Below are 26,236 nucleotides of genomic sequence, written 5' to 3' on the forward strand. Positions count from 1 at the left end.
AATGGACTGTAACGTTCCCAAAGCACCTGGTGCCAGGTATTGTGATATCAATTTTGGGTACCAACAGGATGTAAATACTAATCTTTTTCGAAATGTCAATTGGCGGTCATTTAAAGTATGGTGGCGCTTAATAAAAATGACGCCACGTGACATTTTTAACGGCTGGTGAATTAGGTGAGTTATGGCCCTCTTGTTACTCCATACTGCGGCGCCGAATCGTCGCTTAGAAACCACCTGAGTTATCAGCGGGAGTGTCTTTGTAGCAACGGTAAAGTTGACTAACGGTATGCGAGTCAACAAGGTGACTCAAGTCCGTGATATGATACTTTATTTGCACGGTTACGCGAGTAAAAAAGATACTTCTGAGAGGTTTGACAACTGTCTGTCAGTTTAAACTGTAAAACCATATCATGGCTGGAAGTTGTGTTCGAGTTGATCCACCGTCTGTAGAGTTCAAGGATGTGAAAGTCGGGGAGGTTTACAGGACAGCAGTCACGATAACAAATGTTGGAAAAAACACGAGGAAAATAAGAATTGAGAAGCCAACGCGAAAGGTAATTCTAATGTAAGGTGTTTTTAAATGTTTTCAATTGTCATAAATAGGTGAATGACGTTACGACAGAAATTAAAGTTGAGCTAAATTGCTTATTGTCAAATGCTAACTAGCCAACATGCCATTTTTATACCTTAAATGGCAGGGTAACAATATGGTAAATTTGTTTCGTTTGCGTAGTTCTTCGTATTTATCCCCCCCGCCCCCCTATTTTTTAAATAACCAATTCAGTGTTTCCTAGTAAGACATACTAGGCCATATTTACCTAACTGACCAGGGACCACTTTTTCAGAGGGACCCTAATAGCTAATCACGAATTAGGTTTAAGAATTTAAAATACAAAAAAAAGCAAAGCATATAACCTTGTTGGCAGTAGGACATAAGTGATAACATGCTTTTGAAAATGCGTGTCTCAGTGTTTGCTGTTTTAATTCAATTTTCTCAACTAAGAAGTCTTTAGACATTTAATCGAGGCCTTGACTCTTTAAGTGCTGAAGAGACTACAGTTAAAGACCACCCTTGTTATGATCTGACCACCACAGACGAAACCACTCCTAACAACTAAAACTTTTTTTTTCAGTTGTTCAAGTTCATTACATCAAGCAGAAATGTGTCAGTGGCTTCAGGTTTAAGAATATGTGGCCTGCTGGAGTTCACTCCAGAAGTCGAAGAGGAGGTCAGAGACTATATTCACGTTCATATAGATGACTTGGAGACCATGCAAATCCCAGTGCTAGGGTGAGCATACTTGACATCTGTTACAATAATGCAATGCTACCTGTATGACCCTCAAGCCTGCATCTCCTCCTGTTATTGGTGATTTTTTTTGCTCCAGGTTTCCCAGGGCTGGCTCTCTCATAATGGACTCTTTATTAGACTTTGGTTGTATTGTCGCCAACAGTCAAGTGATCAGCAAACACCATCCCATAATCAACCAAGGATCAGCACCAGGTAAATTAAGCAATCTTTCACGGACAGGTAACACGACATATTCCCCGCTTACATTGGCACGACATATTTTTCTTCTTTAATTTAGACTCCATGATTAATAGCTTAGTCGCAACCGGCTGAAACCAAAAGTAATGAGAGGTAATGAAAAATATTTTAAACTAACAGAGGAAAATAAAAGTGTGCAACAACATGTGTCAGTAAGTCAGTCGTGCTGGTGTGTAGAAAGTATGAACTTATAAAGCGGAGTTTCTCTCTTTCTTTCTCTTTGAGGGAGACATTTGTGTGCTTTTATAACATTTTTGTGTGGGAAAAATGAGGTAAATACAATGGGATATATTTCTTCTATTGAGTGTAACTTCTCTTCTCTTTATATAAACTGGTATTTAGATTTTCTTAATCCAAGTTTACACAGCTTTGCATAAATTTACTAAAGGTAATGGTCCTCTATCCACAACACTTGTTTGCGTGTGCGTGTGTGTGTGTGTGTATATATATTTGTGTGCGTGCATGAATGCATGAATTTATCATCATTGAAGGCGTCTTCCAAGTCGAGTATTGTGGTGGAGACTCCTCACTTCGCCTCTCACCGTCGAGTGGAGTCGTTGCTGCTGGCGCCACCGAGTGGCTGAAAGTGGAACTACGCACAGACAGACCAAGTCAAATTGAGGAGAAGGTTCTGTATGTTACACTTTATAATAACTATTCAACATTGCTGTGAGGCTAGAATGGATTTTAGAAATTTGACGCTGAATGAGAGGTCATGCAAGTACTCTGAAATATTTTCAAATTGATAGAATCTCTATAGTTAGCCAAATACTATACTATACTTAACTATGTTAATATTTTGTCATAGAGAAATATATGACAATATTTTTAGTGTTTTTGGTTTATTATTGCACATTTGAAAGCATTGTTATTGTAACATTTAAAACCGTATGGAAACTTTAACAATTCACATTGATTAAAAGTTTTAGAATAACGGTTGTTATTATGTCTCTGTCTGAGGGTGAGGCTTCAGAATCGCTCCACTGCAGTTCTTAGTGTCAGGGCTGAGGTGGTGGAGCAGTGTCTTGAGGTTGCTGACCGAAAGGTAGATCAATTTAAATTCATGTTGATAATTTTGAAATGGGCAGTTTGAAAATTCTCCATTTTTGATAGACTTCATGGAGAAGATTGCTTTTGAAAATTTCTGCAAAAATGTCGTTTACAGGGAACTCCACTGTCCTGTCTGTGGTTCGGACCTGTTTACTTTGGGACATCCAGTGTGGAGAAAGTGGTTCTAAAAAACAACACACCCCAGGCATGTGACTGGGTATGCTTTATCCAGAGTAATGCTGCTGGGACTGAGGTGGTGAGTAATTTCCCATGTAAACAAAGGTGTCACTCCTCATCTGCACAGATTTTGAGAAACAGATGGAAATAGACCCCCCTCCCCCCCAAAAAAAATGTGAATAATGTGCTATGTGATAATTGTGCAGGGAGCTGACCTCCAGAAGAGCACAGATGCAGCCCTACTGGAGAGAATGAAGAAGTACAGCCCAGCCATCCATGACATCTCTCAGGTCTTTGTTTGTGTGCCTAAACAAGGTCATCTGGGTCCATATGATAAAACAACTGTGGAAATACGCTTCAGCCCCATCTGCAAGAGGTATATTGTCTATCAGTGGGTTGAAAAACAGTGAAGTCAGCAAAGGTATACCTTAGAATTTCATGTCAAGAAAGTACCCTGTAATTGACTCGTGTATAGATTTATATCTTAGTAATTGTAACTTTAGAAATGTCAATTTCAAAGATATGTGTGTGTTGTTAAAATGACAAAGACACATTCCAACATCTTAGGGAGAATAAAGAAAAAGAAGCTACTCCCCGTCGGGGAATCGAACCCCGGTCTCCCGCGTGACAGGCGGGGATACTCACCACTATACTAACGAGGAGCTGGTGAAGGAGTGTAGGACATGTTTTGTATTTAAACGAGCACCTTCTGTCTGTCGTGACAGGACAAAGCATGGTGATTCGGCAAACCGACAGGACTACTGTCTTTTCCTTTTGTTTGACACTGTGGGGTGCAAACATGGCTTTACTCACCGTAATGGTACAGCACACAAGCACACAATTTTACATTAAGTGAGACTAACGACTGATTTGAACCAGCATTGCAATAAGAACATATAACTTGGTAATATTAGTAACCTAATTATTGTCTGATTAATGAATGGTTCGAAGTGACAATTTGACTTCTCCTCTTATCTCTTTAGCCAACAGCAGCGTGGAGGTGGCAGTGACAGGCTCCGGCCTCCCTGTGTCTTTGGTGGCCAGTCCCTCTCATAGATTTGACTTCCTCAGCTGTACCATAGGCCAACGCGTGGATCTTATGTGTCTGCTTCAGAACCTCTGCCCTCAACTTCCTGTCAGCTTCCGCTTCCGCAAAATGGCACACTTCATCTCTGAGCCCTCTGCAGCCACCATTGCCCCTGGACAATGTCAGGTGAGATTGGTGATGTCTTCAGGTGGTTCTTTTTAAAATCATACAGAATGGTAATGATGGATATTTCTTTTTCTTTTGTGATCCCAAGGATGTAGTTTTGACATTCAATGGAGGTCAGCAAGGGAGCTTCCGGATGCGTCAGAAGATAGATGTTATAGGTTATGTTGTTCCGCGGAGAGATGCCAACACCACTGAGGATATAACAGAACTTGTGGTTTGCAGCTTCCACACAATCACTCTGGATTTATTTGCCACCTGCCACAGTGAGACGAAACACCCCACACTTATAGCCAATTCTGGTGAGTATGGAAATTAAAAGCTGTTGAAAATATAACATAGAGGCTGAACAGCTGGTCACAGAAATATAAATAAATACATTATTCTTCTGTGTGGCTTTTTGACCCTATTTTAATTACAAGAAGTATGTGCACTTGTGCTGTTGAGCTTGATTTGTTTGTTTTGCCATATGTGCCTGTCTTGTACTAATAAGCTTCGTTTCATACATCATTGCAGCAATAAGGAGTCCAATTGTTTTACGACCTCATGTTCGGTGTAGTGAATTGGCTCGTTACTCTGGAGTGCTCCGTGCCGCCGTACTCAGTGCTGATAAAACACAACTGCACAAACATCGCAGATTGAGGAGCCAGAATCCAAAGGGAGAGGAGTTCTTGGCTCTTCCTAATGACAGAACTTCCAGCATCCGGCCAGCTTCGTCCCACAGAGAGTATAGGTAGGGGTTATTAAAGCACAGTTTCACAGGCTTAGTGCAGATTCTGATATGTCAGTCTAATTCTGCTTAGTTTCAATCAACGCCAACAAATCCAAATCCCCTAAAAGTTCAATTCAAATTATGTTTGTTTAAAACAGTTCTGAAATCCCTCCTCATGATAGAATGATATGGACTGTAGGGTGGGATTTTGAATGTACAGTCACAAAAGAAATAGCATTCTGTTGTGATTGTGGTAAATAAAAATGCAATAGAATCATGCAAAAAAGCTTATTTCTGGTGAACACTGTTAAAACTTATTGGATTGGATTAGGGATCTTTCAACCTTCTGGTCTTCAAGTTTATTATAAGTTGTTTAATTGACTATGCAAAAATGGATATTAAATAATAATAATAATAAATTAAAGTAAATTAATATTCATGATATGTCTCTTGTTAAATGATGATTAGTCAACTGAGATTTAAGTTGTTGATGGATTTGCGGAAAGCACAGTCTGTCATTTCCCTTTATGTGTTTCCTTAATGTTCAGGACCATCTTTACTGATGTACCTCGCTATCGGTATGTGGACACCAACTATGCTTTCACAGAGGAAGAGGAAAAACTGAAACGGCAACATCGGCAGATTTATGCAGACTTCATTAAACAGCTCAGACAAACACGACTCCAGAGGATTAAGGAGAGGTTCTTATTTTTATCATACTGTATATGATCTGAAGGCAAATCTAATTATTTTCTTATCTCAGTCTTGGGCAAGAGGGAGGTCAAACTCTGGACAGTTTCATCACCGAACCATCTGCTGAGCATTTTTTGATGCAAATGAAAGGTTTCAGCATACTGAAGTTTGGTGTGTGCTGATTTTTTTTTTTTTTTTCAGACAACATGAAAGTGTGGAAAATGATGTGGATATAGGGATTGTTCCATCTCATGGGCTTGTTCCCCCTACTCTCCATATCAGCGACCTGGAGACGTGTCGGAACACAGAGGCAAAGTTTAACGACAGCAGTGGTTTCTCAGGAACCAAAAGCAGCTGGCCCCAAACTTCCATTTCCCAGAATAACAGCAGTCAAACGGGATCAATGGTGGTCCAGAGAAATAATCTTTCAGTTAATTAAAAAACTTTGGCAATTATATGTTTCACTTTCATGGAAATTTTAAGGCAAACTTTTTTACACTGTTTTGATATGTTCTTTAAAGGATTCACAGGTAATGAATGCAGTTCCTTCCACCGCTCAAGAGGTGGCAGACTGTAACAGGACTCTGACTGCTCAGGAGCTCTACCAAGTTGACATAGGTAGGCCTTTTTTAAGTTAAGATAGGGTTTTGATTTTGCTCTAATCACTAATAAATAACCTTGTAATTCATATATATATATTTGTACTTTTTTTTTTGGTCTATGCAATAATAATTAAATTGAATGTAATGTCACCGAATTTAACTTTTATTCATCACTAAAATGGGATATTAGTTTTGTATCATAAAGAATTAAAATTATAATTTTATATTATATTATATTAATTATTAGTCGTTATTACTTTTGCAGGAGAGATTATGCACAGTTGTTTGATCACTACGCAATGGAGAGGGTGTGCAGCATTGCCCATTATGTTGAGCAGCTTTTACAACATTCTTTGTTCCATAATGCACAAACCTGCCCAAAGCCAGTCTTCTTTATCAGTTTCTTCTATTTTCTTTTCCATTCTTCTGCATTCTTTGATTATGTGCGTGTATGTTCTTTTTTCAAATACCATGCCTTAAAAGAATCTATCATTTACCAACAGTGACTGTTAACACCACTTTAACACATGTACTACAGCCCTGGTCCTTTCCAGAGGTGCTACATAGGGTTAGTATGTGAGAACACAAATGGCTGCGTCATTCTTTGGAGACTTCTTGCAGAAGTTGTGCCAGCTCCCTTGTAATATCTATCTGGAAGGAAATGTCCAGTCATTCTCCAGAAAATGACTTGTGTAAAACACTGTGAAACAATAGTTATGTAAATAACTGTCAATGTTTTTTACCCTGAAACATGGGTTTAAATAACTCACTCCTTCCTCAACAGGTCCATCGTTTGTGGACTTTGGCGCTGTGTGCATGCAGCGGGTGTGTGTCCAAACACTGAAGCTTGTCAATCCTCTGTCAGTCTACATCTGGGTGCAGCTGGAGGCAGACTGCCCTGAGCTGCAGAGCTCCTCACCCCTCTCATACATCCTGCCTCCTTGCTCTCACAAGTCTGCATCCCTTACATTTCAGTGCAACAAGCTAGGCCCCTTCTACAGGTTAGTGCAAGATGCTGTTTGATATACATTTTTTACATTGAAATGAACAATTACTCTGCAGATGAAGTAAACGGAAACGTTCTTTCTGCAGATCCTTGTCTTACTCTGTAAACCAGAAGCACCCTGGTCAGATATTGGTCCAGGCGCAAGTTGTCCCCTTGGCTCTGGAGCTATCTACCAACTTGCTGGTGCTCCACCCCACCTCTGCTATGTTTGCTGGATCAGAATACAGGAACTCAGTTACCCTTAAAAACCAGTGCAGCCATCCTGTGGAATTCACATGGCAACCAGTTGTCACAGATAATGGCATCTTGTTCTCTGTTCGACCGGCTACAGGTGCAACAAATGCAGCTCAATTTTATCTTCCCTGGGTGAAACTGGAAACCCTAGACTTTTACTATGATTCTTTGTTTCTTCTTCCTCTACATAATGTTTAACCTCTCCTCCTGTTCGTGCATCATGCATGCTCAAGATGGTGGATTGAATCAGAGAGAAGTTTCAGTGTAATCTGTTGGTTTCCTCAGCTAGGCAACTTTATTTTAAATTTACTTGAAAAAATTGGATTAATTGGATTACAATGAATTGTTATATAATTGGCTTGATCTGAACTATACTTTCAAGTGCCTTGTGATGACATTTGTTGTGAATTTGAGTTATATAAGTAGAACTGAATTTTGATTGACTATGATTGAACAGATCTTCATGGTTGGATTAGTGCTAATCCAAAACATCTCCACTCCCTCTGTACAGGTGCAGTGGAGCCATACAAAGAGTTAGACTGTGAGGTGCTGTGGCATCCCTCTTTCTCTTCCAACTCAGAAGGAGACTTTGACCTTTGTGTCCATGAGGGCATCACACAACGCTTGCATTGTGTTGCCAAGGTTTGTCCCCTTGAATAAGGAAGATTTCTTTCTAGACCTGTTTGATTTCCTTTGTGTAGTCTTTGAAGAAAGTATCGTGACATTTGATAATCAAACACTCAAAATACAACTTTTTTTAGGGAGTGAAATTAAATTAAATTATAAAAATTTCAAGTGATTGATTTTGAAGTAATTCATTCTACTCCTCCCCTCTCTGATGCAAAGTCTGCATCTTTTAAGATAGGTGGTAGAACGTTTTGTTACTATGCTGATGGAAATTTATTTATAAATTGCACTCAGTGGTCCCTGAAGCATGTTTTACTGTATGAGGGAGCATATAGTAGCTCGCCTGAGAGCTTGCATTAAAACTCACAGCAAACCAAGCTCACATTACTACACACCAAACTAATAAAAAAAGTACTTAACTGGCAGTTTCGTTCACACGCGTGAACACTTTAATTCCCCACAACTTCTGTTCAGATATAATCAGTTGGTATTGATCCCTCTTTTTGTGCACAGTCTCTTTGCGATTCAAGTCACCGGGTCGGTTTGTGGCCATTCTCCCATAAGCCAGAATAAGAGAAAGTGGTTATGCACTAATTGCAGAAATAATGTATACATCACACATAGTTTTCTATTTCTTGCGGTCCTCCTTTCAGGTTGGATCCACTACTATCCATCTGTCTGAGAAACGCATCATCTTTGCTTCCGTTTCTCTCAACATACCCTCCGTCAGGACTGCAGTCTTACACAACACTGGACAGAACCACGCCTATTATCAGGTGGTCACACATAGACACAGAAATAAAGTCTTGTTTTTGACGATTAATAGGTCGAACATTTTGCTCTCCTACATTTTAAAGCTTTAATTGGGTTCTTACTAGATAGGTTTAATAGGACATGCAGTAATGAGCGCAGTTGTTACGTTATATACACTGTTATGTATTTATTTAATTACACAATCCGTGGAATTCCACCAAGAAGCAGAGCATATGCCAATATGTTTTTTTGCCATTCCATTATTGTGCATGCAGCTCAGGTTGAACCCAACAAGACTGGTGATGCAGCTTTTTACAGAGAAGCACTGACATAGTTTCTGTTTGGCAGGTTGTAGATGTGTTCCCTCTGCCAGGCATGGTAGTGAGTCCATCTGAGGGTGTGGTGCCAAGCAAAGGGCAGGTTATGCTTAACATCCACTTCAACCCAGACTCTGTTATCAAATTTGACACCAGGGTCAAGGTGGGATAGAAAGACCGGACTCTTTGTTTTCCTTTTATCACGATCTTCTTTGTGTGTGAAAGATCTTTGTATATGTGTTGCAGATCGCTCTGAGGAACATGAAGTCCATTGAGCTCAGAGTGGGTGGATCAGTGGAGTCCCCAAATATTGACATCAGTGTGGTAAGAGTTTGCATGATGTCATCAAGTTTATAAACACACTACAAATTTCCCCAGAAAACAAGAATTTCATCAATAAACATGTTGAAAAGGGGGAAAAAAAGATATCATGAGAAAATAATTAAGTAGCAATTTGTTTGTTTATTCAGAATTACTTCCTCTCATTGTTAATAGATTGAGAGTATAAGATAACTTTCATTTAGGGCAGTAAAACTTTAAACCTTTATCAACCTTTATTTTTCCATCATCAATACAAGTTTTATGTAAAAAAATGAATGCTACTTGACAAAAAAGAGGGTTGTGACATTGCATGAGCTTTTCGAAATAATGCCTCATTGAATGCGCGACAAAGTCAAAACTAATAATTACCCAACAAAATGAATTCACTTATCACATGTGCTGAGAATTAGTCATGTTTTTACATTGACTGGTATTGGTTTCTCATCTACTGTTGCTAAATACTCTTTTTTTCAGTCTGATTTACAGTTTGGGGGGTTACATACTGGTTCTCAACGTGCTATTCCATTCACTCTGACAAACCGTTCGTCCGCTGCTGCCCAAGTCACCTTGGATCTGTCAGAATATAAAGACTTCTCCATCCAGCTTCCTCAGCCTTCAGCAAGTACGCATTTGCCCTTTAGGCTCTAAGTTGTTCAGGAAAAAGTCAAAAGTCCCTTTGGTAGCTCTAAGGTTTAATGTATCAGGACATGATAAATAAAAATAAATAAATAACTGTCATTATTTAGCTGAATCTAAGTCAAAATTAAAAAACATTGTACGAGTTAAGTTAAGACTAACCTAACTGAATCGCTGTGGTGGAGCTTAAGAGAGCCCTGCTTAAATAAATATCTGCAAACCTCAATGAGCTGAAACAATGTTGTAAAGAAAACATTATTCAAGTTTTCCTGCTAAATCTGGTTCGACTTAGTTTCAAATAGAAAATAACATAGTTTAACATGTTACATGTTGTTGATTTTTGGAGGTTGTACTTACCTAATTTGAAGACTTGGTAAGAACCAGGTGATTTTATCATGTGTTTTGATGCGTAAAACTTTAGAACTGAAAGAGACTGTGAATATTTTAACACACTATGAGATTATGTCAATAAATGAAGAAAAGATGATTAGAAATAATACATAAACACTCTTTAGCAATTGAAATAGAGATTTGTCCACAAGTTATTTGATGATTGTTTCTGTGCATTTCACAAGCAGAGAGGCAACAAGGTCTAAGTGTTATAGAAGTCCAGGGATGCCAGACGAAGAAATGCTCACTTGTCTTCTCCCCCACCCAGGTGAGATGTTAGCTGACTTATTTTTGGGATGTGTAGCTTTAGTTAAGTAGCTTCAGTTGATTATTTACTGAATAATTGAATTGTTTAATAAACCCAAAATGAAAAATGATTTTGCATCATGCAGTTGTCATTGAAATGAAGTCATTGTTTAGAGTTATTGCTGTGAGTGGAAATTACCTCCTGATACGATTTTTGATCAGTTAGAAACCTCTGACCTAACATACTTTATTGTTTTATTACAGTGTGTCATAGAGTGTGCACAATGGTCCACTATGTTGAGCAGCCATATATTTACAAAAGGCAACAAAAAGAAAAAAAGATGGATAAACTTGTCACTATTATAGCACCTGAGCAACCTATTCAAGTGCCACATGAGAATAGAAAGAGTGACATGCTTTGCAGCAGCACTGAGCAGCTTGGCAAATGGTCATAGATTTAAATCGTATTTTTAAAATTCTTATAAAAGTGTCATCATGGAAAAATTTAAGAAAATGTCCTACTGTAGGTGGCCAGCTATGATTTTTACCTGCCACTGATGGTCAACGGAGTGAAATGGCCTGCTTCTTCGTCCCTTGCTCTCACTCCATCCTTCTCTTCTACTGTGCCATCGCCGAAGCACATCAAACCACTTTTTTATTCTGCCACTGTGGCAGCCCAGCAGCCACCGTGGATACAAGCTACAGGTCGGGTCATTTGTGTTTGTGTTAATGAGAAATATTGTGTCCTTGCTATCACACATCTCACTTTTTAAACTAGAGTCATTCCATTAAATATGTGCATCTTTCCATTGCTGTATGTATGTTTTTAGCCCTGTATGCCCCATTGGAAATGCCCTCCTCTCAACTACAGTTTCACGTAGAGCCCAAGTCTGACAAATATACCAAGGTATTGTGTCAACAGATTTATAAGCTTTTTTTCTTGCCTCTCTACATCAAATTATCTTTTGTTATTTATTTTCCATACCCTCAGCTTTCTGGCAAGATTTGGTCGTCTCCTATTTGCAGTGATATAAAAAAGAAGGAAAACCCTAATTCAATTCGATGGTTTTATTTCTCAGGACATAAAATGATCTGGTCCTCACTTGGTATTTACAGAACATCCTCAGAACAGGTCGTCAAGCTTGCTGATGATCAAGTAATCAAGTGCATTAGATTAGCAACACCTAGTTGCTACGCATGCTCGAATAGTAGCTTATATTTATTTAGTTTGGAAACACTGGAAAAAGTAAACCAAATTGTACTTTAGTTCTTGCTGTATTATTGTTATACTTGGAGAGAGTGTTTGCTTTCTTTTTCACATGACTTTCTGTATTTAATTCAATCCCACTTTATATTTGGTAACATCTTATGACAGACCTCATGACATTATTCTTTTCCTAATTTTATCTGTGATTCTGTTGTCTGTGTTTGTTCTGTTCCTCCTTTCCTTTAGCAGAAAGTTGAGCTGAAAGCAGAGCCCCCAGAGAGTGTTTGCTGGCTTGGTGTCATAGAGGAGGAGGTGTATTGGTGGTTTGACTGCAGTGCAGCAGCGGTACCAACTCAAGGCAGAAGAGAACATGAGTTGTGTTCAGTGTCTCCATCATCTGGAAGTCTGAGGCCTGGCCAGTCCATCTTTTTGGTTGTTGCAGTCAACGCTGAGGCTATAAGGACAGGTGGGAAATAATTGGAAACATTAGTGAAAATTAATTTCTCTCTCTCTTACAAATACACACACATGAACTAAATATAATTGACACAAATCCACCTATGGTCCTCTCTAACTGGTCATGCTTGGATATTTGGATTTTTTTCTTTCTCCCAGAAGCTCTAAGACTGACGGAACTGTCCATCCCCCTTTATCTGGGAGACAAGGGAGGGCATGGAACACAAGGAAATGTAGGACAACAGCCCTATAGAGAGCTTTCAGTCACCATTACCCTTGAGCTTCCAAGCATCACCATCTACCCTCATGAAATCCTCCTCACACCAGTACCCCTGAGAAGCAAGATAGAAACCACCCTCACCTTGCTGGTTATGGATTATCCCAGGTTACTTTTTTATTTTCTTACACACGCATTGTTTTCCACTCGTATTCACCTGATGTTAGATTAATTTTTTTTGGGTCATGGCATGCAGGCAGTTGCTATGCGATCACAGCTGTAGCCATCAACTTTTCTGTTGGCTGGGCAGTAACAACACTTCTTTTCTAGCTTGTTGCAATGTTCCATCTGGTGAGCCCTCTGAGGTAAATGACTGCGGAGGAAACAAAAACGCACACATTAAATTACATCCACGTTCCAAGGTGGTTCATATTGTTATTTAGATTTTACAGTGGACAGAAATTAAAGATCTGGCTGCATTGTCTGTTCTACAGTCCCATGGCTGAACTGAGGAAAAAGTGCCGAACTTTAGAGGTGTTATATCCTCTGAAAAACAAGCAGCTGGCATTGTTTGTGTTCTATATGAATTAAAAAGAAACATTAAAACACAAACCAAATTCTAATAAAGTAGCATTATCAATGCATTTTATCTTGTATATTTTCTGACAAACTTTTAATTGTGAGGAATAAATCATTTAGAAGCCATATGTTAGATCTAGAAAAAAACATCACTTCCTGTTTACAGTAGGTTGAGCCGCATATAGGCATATAGATCTGTTCAGGATTCAAGAGTGATTAAACCATCCAACCTTGTTGCTGTTCGGATGACATAAGGGATTTATAACTACTTAATTTGCCATGCCACCACGGACACCTCTGGTAAAAAAGCTACAATTTATCAAATTTACCACGTTTGAAATTGGTCTGGTGAAAAGTAATCTGGGGGCATATTTAGACCCCCAAAATGCAAAAGATACAAAAGACCTTCACACCATCTTCACAGCTTGGGCCTAAATAGAAGGTAACCACTGTCAACCTTTTTTTTTTTTTGCTGAGCAAAATAGAAATATGAAACCAATGTTTTGAGATAAAAAAAAACCCCACCTTTACTGCTTGAATATAAATGAAAAAGGTAAGTAGCAGCCAGCTGCTCTCTTAGGGTTAAGAAAGCTCCTGCAAATAAAATGGAAATAAAAATAAGATGGACTGATGAAATTAAATATGATTCTGAAATTCTTTTCAGAAATCTGTGAACTCAAGGCAAAAGAGTAGAAAAACCATCTATAGATTACTTTATTAATCTCTGTAGGGGAATAGAGTTTAAAATACAGTTCCAAAAAAATCTATTACTAATAGTTGTTCAAATCCTGTAATGACGCCAGAGGAGGAGAGTAGGTAAACTGACATAACTGAGGACTCGCTGTGCTCAGGCATTCAGTGGGTAAGAAAATTACACTGAGCTCCAGACTTTCTTGTTAGCATGCTGCGTAGCTGCTAGTTCTAGGCTGCAATGCTTGAAGGTCTGTGCTGACTGATGTAGTGTACAGCTTCTGAAAACCACTTTTATCGTAGCCTGTGATGAGTTTGTACTGCACTGTGTAGCAATTTTAAAAGCTTTTCTTTTTGCTCAAAATTGAAATGTTTAAACCAAAAAGGTAACAATTAAAGATTAAACTTATGAAAGGTATGTCTTAAAATCCTCTGTGATGAGAAAGGCAGAGTGGCCTTTGGGGATTTTAGCTGGAAGTGATACCTTAAAAGTGTGGTTGGGAAACTTCTACTTGTGGTATTTCATGTTCAGTTTTCATCATAGAAGCATGTATTTATCTTTTTAACATCTACTTTGGGTGGGTTTCAGATTTCCACACATTCAAATACAAAGTGTTTTGCGTGTTTCATTTATGTGAGGTCTTCTACAGTCTACCAACTTGTTCTTGTAGTGGAACAAGAGTGTTAGCTGAAGTCGATGAGATGGAAACGGAGGACGGGACAAAGATACAACCCGTCTCTGTCACCTTTCCCGAGGGTAACACTGTTCGTGCCCAGGACCACAACAAGGTATAGTTCTATAGTCGGGACAATAAACCCCTCGTATTAGCAAAAACTGACAGAAATAACAAAACAAGAGGAAAATAAGATAATAGTTATAAGATATAACTAAAGATATAAATAAGAAAATAGTTATTTTTCAAGAGGTCAGATTATGAAACCACTTTATGGGCAGATGATAAACTGTTTTGTATCCAGTATTATAGATACTGTAGATATAAATATATATATTTTTTGTCCTTTGAAAGCCTTTTTTTTTTTCAAATTGTCTCTGTGCATTCTCCCACCAACAGGAAGCCAAAGTCACTTCTCTGGCCTGCAGTGTGTCATTCTGCTCTGACGTTCCTCTTTCCATGTGGACAACTATCACCTTTGCTGACCACATGAGCAACAGGTGACATTGAATTCAAATTAAATAAAATCAAATGCATTGAAGTGTAGTTTCCATCAAGAGGTATGCTTTCATTTCGAAATATTATAAATCTTTACACTTTTAAAGTGTTCTAAGGCCGTTGCCACCTTTAGTTGCAAGAGGCTGAATATTAGTTAATCTTGAATGTGCCAAGTCAGAGGAGGATATTTTCTTTTGATAATGTTTAAAAATCACTTGCTGTAATTTTCACATGTATGTAGGTTACTGAATAACACTTTGCAATTACTTAATTAATCCATTTGTTTTTTTCATTTCATATTTCTTTCGTTAACTCTTAAAAATAGCACTTGTTTTTTTCTACTACTTTCTTACCATGGTTCACAACAGCCTTTTTTCCCTCATCCTATGTATTGCCCTCAAATAAAGGCTAAATCAACTGTGAAGGCTGTAACACTAAAACTAAGAAATTCAGTTGCTTGTTTCTAATTTTCCTCTTCTTCCCCACCCTTCTTTCTCACTTGTGGGGTCCACTTCTTAGGCAAAATGTTGTATTGCACTCATCTGCGGTTGTACACAGCATGCAGAGGATTTCATACATTTAAGTTGAAAGTCTGTCATCTAAACGTTTTGTCTGTCCCTTTGACTTTGCTTTTCTTCTTCAGATTCAAGGTTAAGTTGTGTGCTATTGCTGACAACTGTCTGTTGACAGTCTGGCCCTACATGGCGCTGCACCACTCTGATCAGCGGGTAGTTCTCAAAACAGGTACTGTTGACCATGTTTAAAACATATGACTTGATGTGGAGCTGAATAACTCTGAAGTACAACACCTGCTGAAAAAAATTAAAAAGAAATACAAGTATTATAATTTAAACATTTTTCTCTATGTTGGTTTTCGATATTTCATCAGGGGCCACAGCTGTAGAGGCAGTTCTACAGTGCTATCGCACACCAAGTCCTGCATCCGGCCTGACATCATCATCTTCATTTGATCTCAACAGCTCAACAGACAAAAACTTGGGTTAGAAAATTAAATGCCTTTCACTCACATGGTTGTGCATGTTTTATAGTAAACGTAGATACCTTCTTCAGATTCCTTTCCAGACAGTGACAGTGAGAGTGAACAGGCCAGCAGGGACACGTATGCCTCTCCTAACAGAGGGATCTCGAGCAATCTCAGCATCCCAAAATTCCCTGCTGCCAACACAGAGGAAGGACAATATTACCAGAATGTATTATTGGCTGTGGAGAGGTGGTTTAGCCTCTTTGGTTGGCCAAGTGGACCACATCCTATCGCTATACCACACACACTCAGAAGGTGGGGAATAGCTTCCTTTTTTTTCCCTTTACTTCACAGTACTTTCTTTTTTTTATGTTAATCCCTCTCTCCATTCAGAGTTATGTCAAAAATTCAAACAAACCAGTTCAAAGGAAGGACTTATGGTGTCAGTCAAAATAAAGATACAAGGTAAGTATACGCATTAGTTGGCATATTATCTGTGGTATTTTTAAGTCTTAAGGTGTTTCAAATTATACATTTTTATGCATTACATCAATATAGCATAGAAACGTATGTTTAATTAGTGGCCACGCATTGCATATTATCTTTCTCCTAGAAAGTGATCTAAAAAAACAGCAAAGGTTCCCATTTCATACCAGTGGACACATGATGCCGGCTCTACATGCATGGATTCAGCTCTGTGGCCCTCAACACTGTTTTTGTATGTATTGTAGGTCTGTAGTGGACATGCTTCATCATTTGACTGGCAAACAGATTCCAGGTATTAGCATCTGTCAAACCTTTTCCAGTGATGTAGACCAGCGCACTGATCAGCTGCTTCGACAGTATGAGGCCATGCTTGCTTTTCTCAGGTGAAATTTTCCTTCGTGAGAACACACAGACACAAAACTTCTTTTGACCCTTTTCAGTCATGCAAAGGATCTCCCAGTTTCCCCTTACAGTATTCAAACTCTTAAGCAGAGATCCACTGACCATCAAAATGATGCATGGAACTGATTCAATGTTATGAGGGGATAATCACTGTACCAAAAACAGAAAAATATTGTGGATCCAGGATATTTTTAGGCTGACTTTGGGGTCTTGTTAGTCCATAATGGCTGAAAAATCTCTGCAACTTCATCTCAAAAAGCAAAGGTGTGACATGTCTTAAAACTTTCTCTTGTAGCAGCATAGAGACCACAGTTGGAGTTAGTAAGTTTAGAGATCTGGACATTTCTCACCATATTTGAAATCAAATGCAGTCTTATAAACAGCATGGTCAGAACTAAAGGGACTTCAGATTAAATCAGTGCAGCAGCTATTGTCCTCCACTGTAATACACATCTTGTGTGTTATGTTTGTAGTAGCTGTCATTTCTGCAAGTTGTAAAGTAGCCTTATGGTGAAGATTTTTACAAAAAGGCCTATTGAGCCCAGTAATAATGTTACTATAGTGCTCAGAAAGTCAACAAACAGTACAATATCAAAGTCACTATAAATCACAAAACACGAACAAACAGTTTTACTGCTTAGGAGAACATGAGATTGTTTTCATGTCAGATCAGTCTTAGAAATGTTTTTCCATAAGGGAAAGTGGGGACGAGGCTAGTATGCTCAAAGCAATCAGATTAAAACTGTCTCCTCTGGCAGACAACGGGATGAGCATGTAAATATGCTGCAAACAAAATTGTATGAGGACTGATAATGAACTAAATGACAAAATGTGTTGGCATAGTTTTATTGAGATCAAACTTTGTATGGTGCAGTTTTGTGGCTTTTTAGTGTTCTGTCCCTCTGAATACAGTGGCAGGAATATATATGTAGTGGATCCTCTATAAATGGAAAACCTACATTTCTTTATCAAATTCATGAAGCCAGCAATCTCCCGTCTACTGAAATTATGTGCTCAGGGTCCAGGGAGCCTGCCTTTGTCACATCAGACCGGAGTATCTGCTGGATGAGCTGGAGTTTAAACACTGGTGCTCCCTGCAGGTAACCAACAATTTATACCCTCAGCATGAAATTGCATGAACATTGTGTTTGTTTTTGGGTCCTTGGGCTTTAGCTTGACTTGATTGTATATTGTTCTACTTGTATTTTTCTCAGTTGAATGATATAAAACATGGCCTAGACCACAACAGTTTGGATTATGAGTCTCTTAGCAAACGGTCCTGGACTGATGTGCTTCTACAAATATACAAGGTAAACTCTTTTGTCTGCTCTCAGTTTATCTTGTTAAATCTATTGCTGTAAAGGCTATGCTCTGATTACCCTCTCTGTTACTTTCTTGCACATCTTGCTTTACCTGCCTCTCTATTTCTCTCCCTGACTAGCAGTAATTGTTGAACTAATGGACATTTATCAACAATCAAAGTTTAATTTAAAAAGTTTGGGAAATGCATTTAATTCCTAACCGCTTAAAAAGAATCTTAACAATCATTTTTGTCTTGGGAAGCTTGTAAAAAAAAAAGAAAAAAAAAAAAACCCATAAGAATCAACTTACCAAATCCCAGTGTTGAGTTCTCCCTTTCACATTCACAGGTTTTGGTGTTGTGTCGGGTGTCATGGAAAGGTTTAAACACAGCTTTGAACCACAAAGGCACAGATGAACTTATTCTTGAAGGTACACAGTCTCTGGCTAGTAACATCTATTCTTCCTGGGAGCTGACATTGCTCTCATGGCTCAACATGCACTACCAGAGCATGAGGAAGACTGTGTGGGGCAGAGGTAAGATGAACAAAATCCACACTTTTGAAGATTTAAAGAGTTTTTTTTTCTGTGGTACACAAGTTTTTATATATATATATTAAGCCTTAATCAAACAATTCAATAAATATTTTTTTGTGGTCATCTATACATTTTTATTTTATTTTTTCTACTTACTAGCTTGTTTTAAAGTGAAAAACCTTGTTCAAAAGTACTATGTCAGCCCTGGCAACCATGTGGTACATATTCATAAATGTTGTTCATAAAAGTTGGTAACTACTGTGTTGAAATGATTTACAGATGGCGTCCCACCAGCTCGCTGGATAGTGAACTTTGACTTGGACTTCACAGATGGACTGGTGCTAGCTGCTCTGCTTGCTGCATACTGCCCTTATCTGGTGTGTTTGTATGTGCGTCGCTGTGTCCAGATTCTTCTTGTTTTGTTTTTTGTTGTTGTTGTAGAAGTGTGACTGAAGGAGAGAGCGCTTGCCCTGTATTATAGTTTTCAAATTAGTTTGTAAAAAGATGCCTGAAAAGGTTGGAAAACCCAGACATCAAGCTTCATGAATGATTCAAGGAATGAAACGGTTTTGATATTGTTCACCTTTCTAGAAGAGCCACTTCCAAAGGATGTACACCACAACTAACAGCCTGGAGCAGATCCTTCACAACAATATTATTGTGGCTCAGGCTTTAACTTTACTTTGTCTCAACATAAACATGCAGGTAAATACCACACAGAAAAGGTGGTTATGATAGCAAAACAAAGCATGATATTCCTGTAACTGAATATGCGTGATGTGTTTAGCCCACAGACCTGTCGGATCCTAATCCCGTGCAGATGTTGATTCTGTGTGTTCACCTGTATGAGATGCTGCCTCAGTACCTACCCATACGCACCATTACTCTATCAGGAGGCCTACATAACACTTTCAGCAAGCAGGTAAAGTCAAAGTAATGAGCTTTAGGGAGATTCAGAATAGCTAGAATAATAACCTGGACTGATACTGTCACACATGCGGACATAAAACACTGTTACCGGGACTACACACAGACACACAAACATACAAGGATTATCAGGAAACAACAGTTTAAAAACGTAACAAAAATAGGCGCCTTTTTTGGTGCCAAACAAAACGGTTCATTGTGGTTTTGTTTTCTGTCTGCAGCATTTGTCTGTGTGGTTTGTCTTTGCTTTCAGCATTAAAAACAGATGCATTTCTGTGTGTGAACTGCAGGTGCTTTTGAAAAACCCAACTTCGAAGCCTATCAAATACCAGGTACTCGTTTTAGGAGAGGATGCCCATTTCTTCTCCCTGCCTAATGGATCACTGGTCACAATTCCTCCAAAGTATGTCTTTAATGAGAACAGAAACATTTTTTACATTTATGTCAATAAGTGTTTTTAAATATTAAACTAGATAATACAAAGCATCATCTGAACCAAATACTTAACAAACTGCCTCAATAGTCACTATAGGCATGTGGCCTGAATTAACTCTGACTCCTATTTCTCCTTATTCATATTGAAACAGTGTCTACTTTTCTCTCTGGAAGTTGAATAGTAATAATAATAGATCTTGATAATGCTGTTTTTACAGGTCAAATTCTGAATTGTCTGTCCAGTACAACTGCCTCTTCCTGCGCCCCATGGAGGCAGTTCTTTTGCTCATTTCATGCTCTGATTGTGGCCTTCGCTGCACCACTCTTGCCTTCAATCTAAGGACTCATGTCAGGCACGTCACACCAGCAGTGAGTAAAATGTACTACAAGGTACATCTACTGTGCCACTGTATTACTTGCCTTTAAATCTTTAGTATTTATTTGCACAATGTCTGCAAACCATCCATCTTTCTGACTAAAATGTATGCACAGACATGCTAAATCATATGTGTGGAATTAAGGCCTCATGACTTCTGTTGCAACATTTGATTATTTTAAATAACATTTCTTAAAGTACTTGGGGGGGAAAAAAACATAGCGACTTCAGGAGCCCACCTTCCAAAAATGGATATGAAGAAATACTGAGATAATTTTACCAAGTACAACAAACTTAACTGATCTCACGAGTGAGTGCAGCAGCTGATAGGACATTTATGTGAGACAGGAAATATGAAGGCAACATGTTGCTTATGTAGTGACGTGTAATGTAAATATGAATTTAAATGTAAATACAAATTAATATAGCTAAAAAGTCAGTTATATAACATAAGAAATTCTGTCGTCATTGATCAATATAGATAATATTTTTTTCATCATCCAGCCCTACAGCTGATAAAACTGGATAACAAACTGTCTGGTTTACACTGTCTCTCCTTAGAATATAGTTAGGTGCAGTTCTCCATGTTACCAACCGAAAGTGATCGAAGTACCTCTAATTAACACTCTCAGCAAAGAAGCTAATTTCAGGTAGGTGAACGATGGACATTGATACAAAACAGACACCTAAATGCAAAGAGCTTTATTTTCAACAATTGTTGCCTTTTCCACATCGGTTTGGGTTAATTTGGGTCCTGGGGGTCTTCTCAATGATTCCTACTGTTAGTTTCTATCATAGTTATTTTAATGAATTATACTGAGCAAAAAGCTCTACTGAAAGTTTTTCAAACTAGTCTGTCAGCAGATTCTGTGAACACATCACTTGCAGCGTTATGTGTTGTTACCTTTATAGTTCTTAGGTTGAATCTGTTAGATTTCCACTTGTAGAATATTCAACAGGTTTTCATATGAAAAAATAACTCGGTTTTTGTTTTTTAATCACAATTTGGAGGAGGGAAATTAGATGATGAACACTGTTAGATGATAGAAATGTGATTATGTATGTCTGACTGTGTGTTTAGGGTTGTGTTGGTGGAGTCTACCCAAAACCCACTGGAGCCTGAAACAAGAAAAGAAAGTCTCGTCCAGCAGGCGTCCTCCAGTGCCAAGTAATACGAGTACTGCTCACAACGGCCAATATATTACACACAAGTTAGATGGATAATTTGACAGTTTTAATACTGCAGTGGCAGCTTGCGTTTGATTATGTAACTTAAAGCTGTGAACCTAAGAAAATTAGGAGGCCTGTGGTCATGCTCCCCCAAATTAAATGAGTTTCTTTTTCTAAATTAAACCTTTTCCTGATAACCTTTGGACAGTTTTGGAAGGAGCAAATTACAAATCATAGCAATGGAACAGAACTAATCACTTTTTCTGAAGTACAGCAAAGTGCAAAACTGATAACTGAGCTCAATGGGTATTGGAAGTCAGATTTTTGTTCTGTTAGATGGCTACGGTTAATCTACACTGGATTCCTGTTCTGTCTACACTGCACACTAACCTGCTGCTTGTTGAAGTTGCATATTAAACAGACAGATTAAGTTGGGTATAACTGTGTGCAGCTAAAGTAGGAAGCACATCTCCCAAAATGTCCCGCTGGTCCTTTGAGTACTGACTGCACTGCATTTGTGATCTATAGTTTTGCTGCAAAGGGGTCACATGGTAGCAAACAAAAGGTAGAAGGGAAAAAAAGAAGAAATTACTAACCTTTTACCAAACACATGAACCTGTGTTAAGGAGATTCTGATCGGCTATGCTTCAAAGCAGCGATTATCTGTTCTGGGTATAGAGTAACTAGACCAATATGGTAAAAAAAAAAAGAATTGTTAGTCATTGATATAGAAAATGAGGCACCAGAATATTACTGGTTTATCATTAAGAGTTGTAGGTTAGTTTGGATACGTTTACCAAAGGCACCTTCAAAGCCAAACAGTCAACATTAATTAAAAGGGACCACAGGTAGATATGAGGAAGGGCTAAAGTCACCTTTGGTTAATTTGATTCCGATTGTTTAGTCTGATATCCTTATATCATGATTGACCTCTTTTCTACCCCCCCCCCTCCCCCTTTTTCAGTATACAGGAGATGACATCAGACTTGATGATTGGAACTGAGGTGGAAAGTAAGTAGGATATAACTGTACTTCTTGCTAGAATAATTGATATATATAGATATAATTATGTGAATGCAGCAGATCCCACAGAATTGGATTTTTTTATTTTTTTGGCTGCACATGTTTATGATTGCATATGTTGATTTATTTTTTGTGTCCACGTGTAGTCTTACTTTCTTTGTTAATTGAATTAAAAGTTTTGCTTGTAAAACGATCACTCGAGAATATCACAGGTGAAACCAGGAGCATGGTTACATGCACAGTTGAGTTGAGCTGTGGCTGGAGTTTGATCAGGCCGTTTAATGGACCACAGTCTTAGTTCCAGTAGCTGATGTACCTACACAGCCCACCACAATAAAGTCATGTGTGGAGAAACACTGGAATGCGGTGCTGTGCCCTTTGTCATGGATGCTTTCTTGTTGTCTTCATACATTTTCTGTTCTACCCAGATGGTGATGACAGGGAGTTTCTGAGTGCAACACAGAGTGTTTGTCTGAAGTCAGGCCAAGCAGATGGTGTGAAGATCCTCTACCTACCGTTCTTCCCAGGCACCAAATACTGCTCTGTGCTGCTGCTTTGCCCACAGGTCAGTGTTTTTGTGTTCAACTATACTTTTGGCAGACAGCAATTAACATTCAAGAGAAAATCCCCACTGGATACGAACCTAAAGTAGGATTGATTAAATCTTTGTGAAAGACACATTGAACTTATTAGATAATCCAAGAAATAACAAGTTAAATTTTCAAAATGAGGGGGAAAATGTTCTTAAGATGTTGGCATGTTGCAATGTCAATAGTTGACATAGTTGTTTCATGGAAAACTGGAAGCAACAATGTCATACTTGGAAGGAAAGGGCCAGATAATATTCCTCACACACACACATTTTAGTTAGAGTTGTTGTAGGTTTTATAAACCGACTATAAATTCTTTTTTTTAATTTTTGTGTGTGTGATATACAGTCATGTTTGTCTGTGTACATGTGTCCCATTAGGTGGGAGATATGGTGTATCTGGTGAAGGCCACATCACAGTTACCGCTTCCTTCCCCTCTGTCTACAAAGTCTTGTAACACAGTTTATATTCCCAAGAATTTAGGTAAGCATTTTAACATCATGGCACAGAGTAAAACCAAATGTTATTTACAGCACCTGCATTTGTACTAACCTTATAGGATGAATCTCTTTCTATATTACAGACTACAAACATAGATTTTTTAATAATCAGTTATTAGTTATCTTTTCCAAACTTGTTCCAATGCAAAAAATGGGAAAATCTTTGGAAACTTTGAATATATATTCTAGGGGGCCATATTTTGTACTATTCTTGTTGTGTTTGTTGCCTAAAGAGGTGTCTGCGTGTGTGTAACTCATATTTACACCGCACAGCAAATCGAATAAAAGTCATTTTTACTATTCTTTTTTTTTTTTTTTTAAACTAACAGACAGTCACATCAGTATATCGATGGTGAGTCTTCATTGCAAGGTGGGGGAAGTGTGTGAGGAGATGCTACAAGTGCCCCGGATTAATATGCAATGGGAGCAAGCTCTGGCCATCTGGGGTCAGCACCACATGAGCACTGATGAACAAAGGAGGCGGATGCTGACACACACTTTGCACAGCAGCACTGTGAGGGCAGCCACAGCTGCACAGAAGTTCCTCAGACAGCCGGTACACATTTATACAGACTTTTGCCTGTCCAACAGGAGGTCAGTTGGCAGGCAGACAGCATGATTCCAGACGTTTGCCATGTATGAAGATGCAGTTTTTAATGATGGCAAAATTTTTCCATGTTCTATTTTTACATGCTGTCCTTTCTTCTTTTCTCTTCCCTCATGTTTGTCCCAGCTGTTGAGGAGTGTGTACCAGAGTAATGAGATAGAATACAATGTGGAGGTTTCTTTGCCACGATACTTCACTCTACCCAGTACTGTTACAATACCTGTAAAAGAAGACACGTCCATACAGTGGGAGAATCCTGCAGGTACACTCTTATACAAGTTTTGATTGACACCTAGATCTATTGATTCAATGTCACATAGCCCATTTTTAGCAATCGAACATAGATTCCTTTTACATTTTCTGTGACAATCAGGCAAATTAGACTGATAACACATTAATAAACGGAACCATTTAACAATTTCAGCTTCAGAAAACAGACTGCAGAAAAGCAACTTTTCACTTGTAGCGAAGTTGTGCTCTCTGAGCATTCAAGTAATGATGGTTGTCTGAGCAATAAAATAGCAAAAAGACAGACCCCAGTACAGATAAATTACGCAATATCTACAAAGGATGTTTAATGTGAACTGCACCCTAGCAAAGCTGCTACTGTGCTTGTCTACAAAGAACGCTTGAATCGAGTAGAATATTGAACAGTAGGTCACCTGGGTTTTGGAAATAATCAGATCTCAACACAGTCAAGTGTTGTTCACAAGTAAAATGAAAAAGAAATGTTAATAAGCTCTTCCAGACTGAATCAATGAAAAATACATCTGAAACCATTATATCTGGCCCATTAATCAGATATTGTTTTGTTGAAAGAAAAAAAAAATGTTATTGGGCAGGTTTTGTTTTTTCAATTATAGTCCCAATAAAGGCCACTTGAGGTAAGAATTTCACAAGATAGCTGCTGCACCATTTGAAAAATTCTACCCTGACACCTGGGGAAAGTCTCCAAGAACACTTGTATGTAAATACTTGTATAATTCCACTCATGCACACATATTTATTACTTTAACAGCATGTCAATGTATGAACATTTCTGCTTTGATTGTGCTTGCCCTCTTTAAATCTCCTCGTCCTCCACTCAATCGATAAGATTGTGGCTGCGTGGACGTCCCACTGCGGTTCCAGGCTGACTCAGCGGGGCAGTTTCCATGTGAGGTTATCTTCAGGTCCTGTTGTGACACCAGGGTGTACCTGCTGGAGGTGCTGGTCACTTCACAGGTATGAGCTGGTTTAGGAATATATTAAAGCTGTAAATTCTATAAGAAAAAAGTCATTTCCTGTTTTATTTAATAATACTGAAACAGGAAGGATCCACCTGTTTAGACTCCAGTTGACCTGCTCTGTCCAAGCATGCAACACATACCACTGGTAGGTGGCAAGAGAAAATGTTTTGCATATTAGTCAGTCTGTGTATGATACTTATTAAGGACTACCCTAAAAATGGTTAACTTCTAGCTTTTTATTTTTTGATTTACTTCATTTGGATAGTATGCTTTTATTGTGTCTTCAGCTGCACAGATTGCTTCGGTTTTAGCATTTTAAGCCAAGGGAATATAGATTATGCAAGAAATAATTGTTACACCTTCATACTTTGAGCCAATAAATTCAATGTTGACATGTACTGTAATACTTTTATTATATTGCTGCTGTATTAAATATTACTTTAGCAATGCTGTTGTAAGAAGTAGATTAAAAAACTAAATTGAATATAAATGACGAACATTTAGAAAGCTGAGATGCAGTAGATGTGTGGTAGAAATCTTCAGAGCTCTCCATGAATGGATCGGGGTGTTGTTTTTTTTAGTGTTGGATCAATGTGGACAAGAACCCAGAGAACATGACCAGGACCACACCATCTGCTGTTAACAAGAACTGCAATTCCTCCTCCTTCAAAAAGTGATTCAAAGATATCAAGTATACAAAATAAATGAGTGAGTTTAAAATAATGTTTGACCTTTTACAGTAAGTTGCTAAATAATCTCAGATACAACAGAAAAAGTACATAGTATGTTTTCTTCTATGTAAGCCTTATTTAGAAGGTGGTGGGGAAAA

The 26,236-nt window shown here is 38.4% G+C and overlaps 1 protein-coding gene and 1 non-coding gene across 2 annotated transcripts; one reads left to right on the plus strand and one right to left on the minus strand.

The window, feature by feature from the left end:
- The first annotated feature begins 367 nt into the window (after positions 1-367).
- On the plus strand, positions 368-26,112 carry LOC140293449 (cilia and flagella-associated protein 47-like). Its single transcript, XM_072379538.1, has 51 exons — positions 368-554; positions 1,134-1,291; positions 1,389-1,504; positions 2,041-2,182; positions 2,510-2,594; positions 2,715-2,855; positions 2,983-3,167; positions 3,502-3,596; positions 3,760-3,989; positions 4,078-4,292; positions 4,480-4,719; positions 5,247-5,399; positions 5,593-5,797; positions 5,913-6,009; positions 6,778-6,994; positions 7,086-7,330; positions 7,745-7,875; positions 8,514-8,636; positions 8,962-9,093; positions 9,177-9,254; positions 9,726-9,873; positions 10,466-10,545; positions 11,051-11,228; positions 11,354-11,430; positions 11,980-12,196; positions 12,346-12,571; positions 14,344-14,461; positions 14,746-14,846; positions 15,488-15,588; positions 15,734-15,841; positions 15,907-16,141; positions 16,220-16,291; positions 16,558-16,695; positions 17,733-17,814; positions 17,929-18,024; positions 18,364-18,550; positions 18,830-18,935; positions 19,147-19,255; positions 19,338-19,472; positions 19,768-19,880; positions 20,131-20,281; positions 20,850-20,938; positions 21,370-21,456; positions 22,423-22,469; positions 22,910-23,046; positions 23,452-23,554; positions 23,901-24,127; positions 24,305-24,440; positions 25,275-25,402; positions 25,489-25,552; positions 25,989-26,112. The coding sequence occupies exons 1-50, from the start codon at positions 411-413 to the stop codon at positions 25,516-25,518; spliced, it is 6,894 nt and encodes a 2,297-aa protein (XP_072235639.1). The 5' UTR covers positions 368-410; the 3' UTR covers positions 25,519-25,552; positions 25,989-26,112.
- On the minus strand, positions 3,367-3,438 carry trnad-guc (transfer RNA aspartic acid (anticodon GUC)). The gene has a single exon. It is a non-coding gene; the product is annotated as a tRNA-Asp (tRNA).
- Positions 26,113-26,236: the final 124 nt, after the last annotated feature.

Source organism: Leuresthes tenuis, unplaced genomic scaffold, assembly GCF_036924035.1.
Source record: "Leuresthes tenuis unplaced genomic scaffold, fLeuTen1.0.hap1 SCAF_1, whole genome shotgun sequence".
NCBI classification, from domain to species: domain Eukaryota; kingdom Metazoa; phylum Chordata; class Actinopteri; order Atheriniformes; family Atherinopsidae; genus Leuresthes; species Leuresthes tenuis.

What these genes read in the sequence shown, in the direction of transcription:
- LOC140293449 (XM_072379538.1), top strand. Translation starts at nt 411, where the DNA reads ATGGCTGGAAGTTGTGTTCGAGTTGATCCACCGTCTGTAGAGTTCAAG. An exon ending in CTGGTTATGGATTATCCCAG is followed by an intron (nt 12,572 to 14,343) that starts GTTACTTTTTTA and finishes TTGTTCTTGTAG; the next exon opens with TGGAACAAGAGTGTTAGCTG. An exon ending in GAAGACTGTGTGGGGCAGAG is followed by an intron (nt 18,551 to 18,829) that starts GTAAGATGAACA and finishes AATGATTTACAG; the next exon opens with ATGGCGTCCCACCAGCTCGC.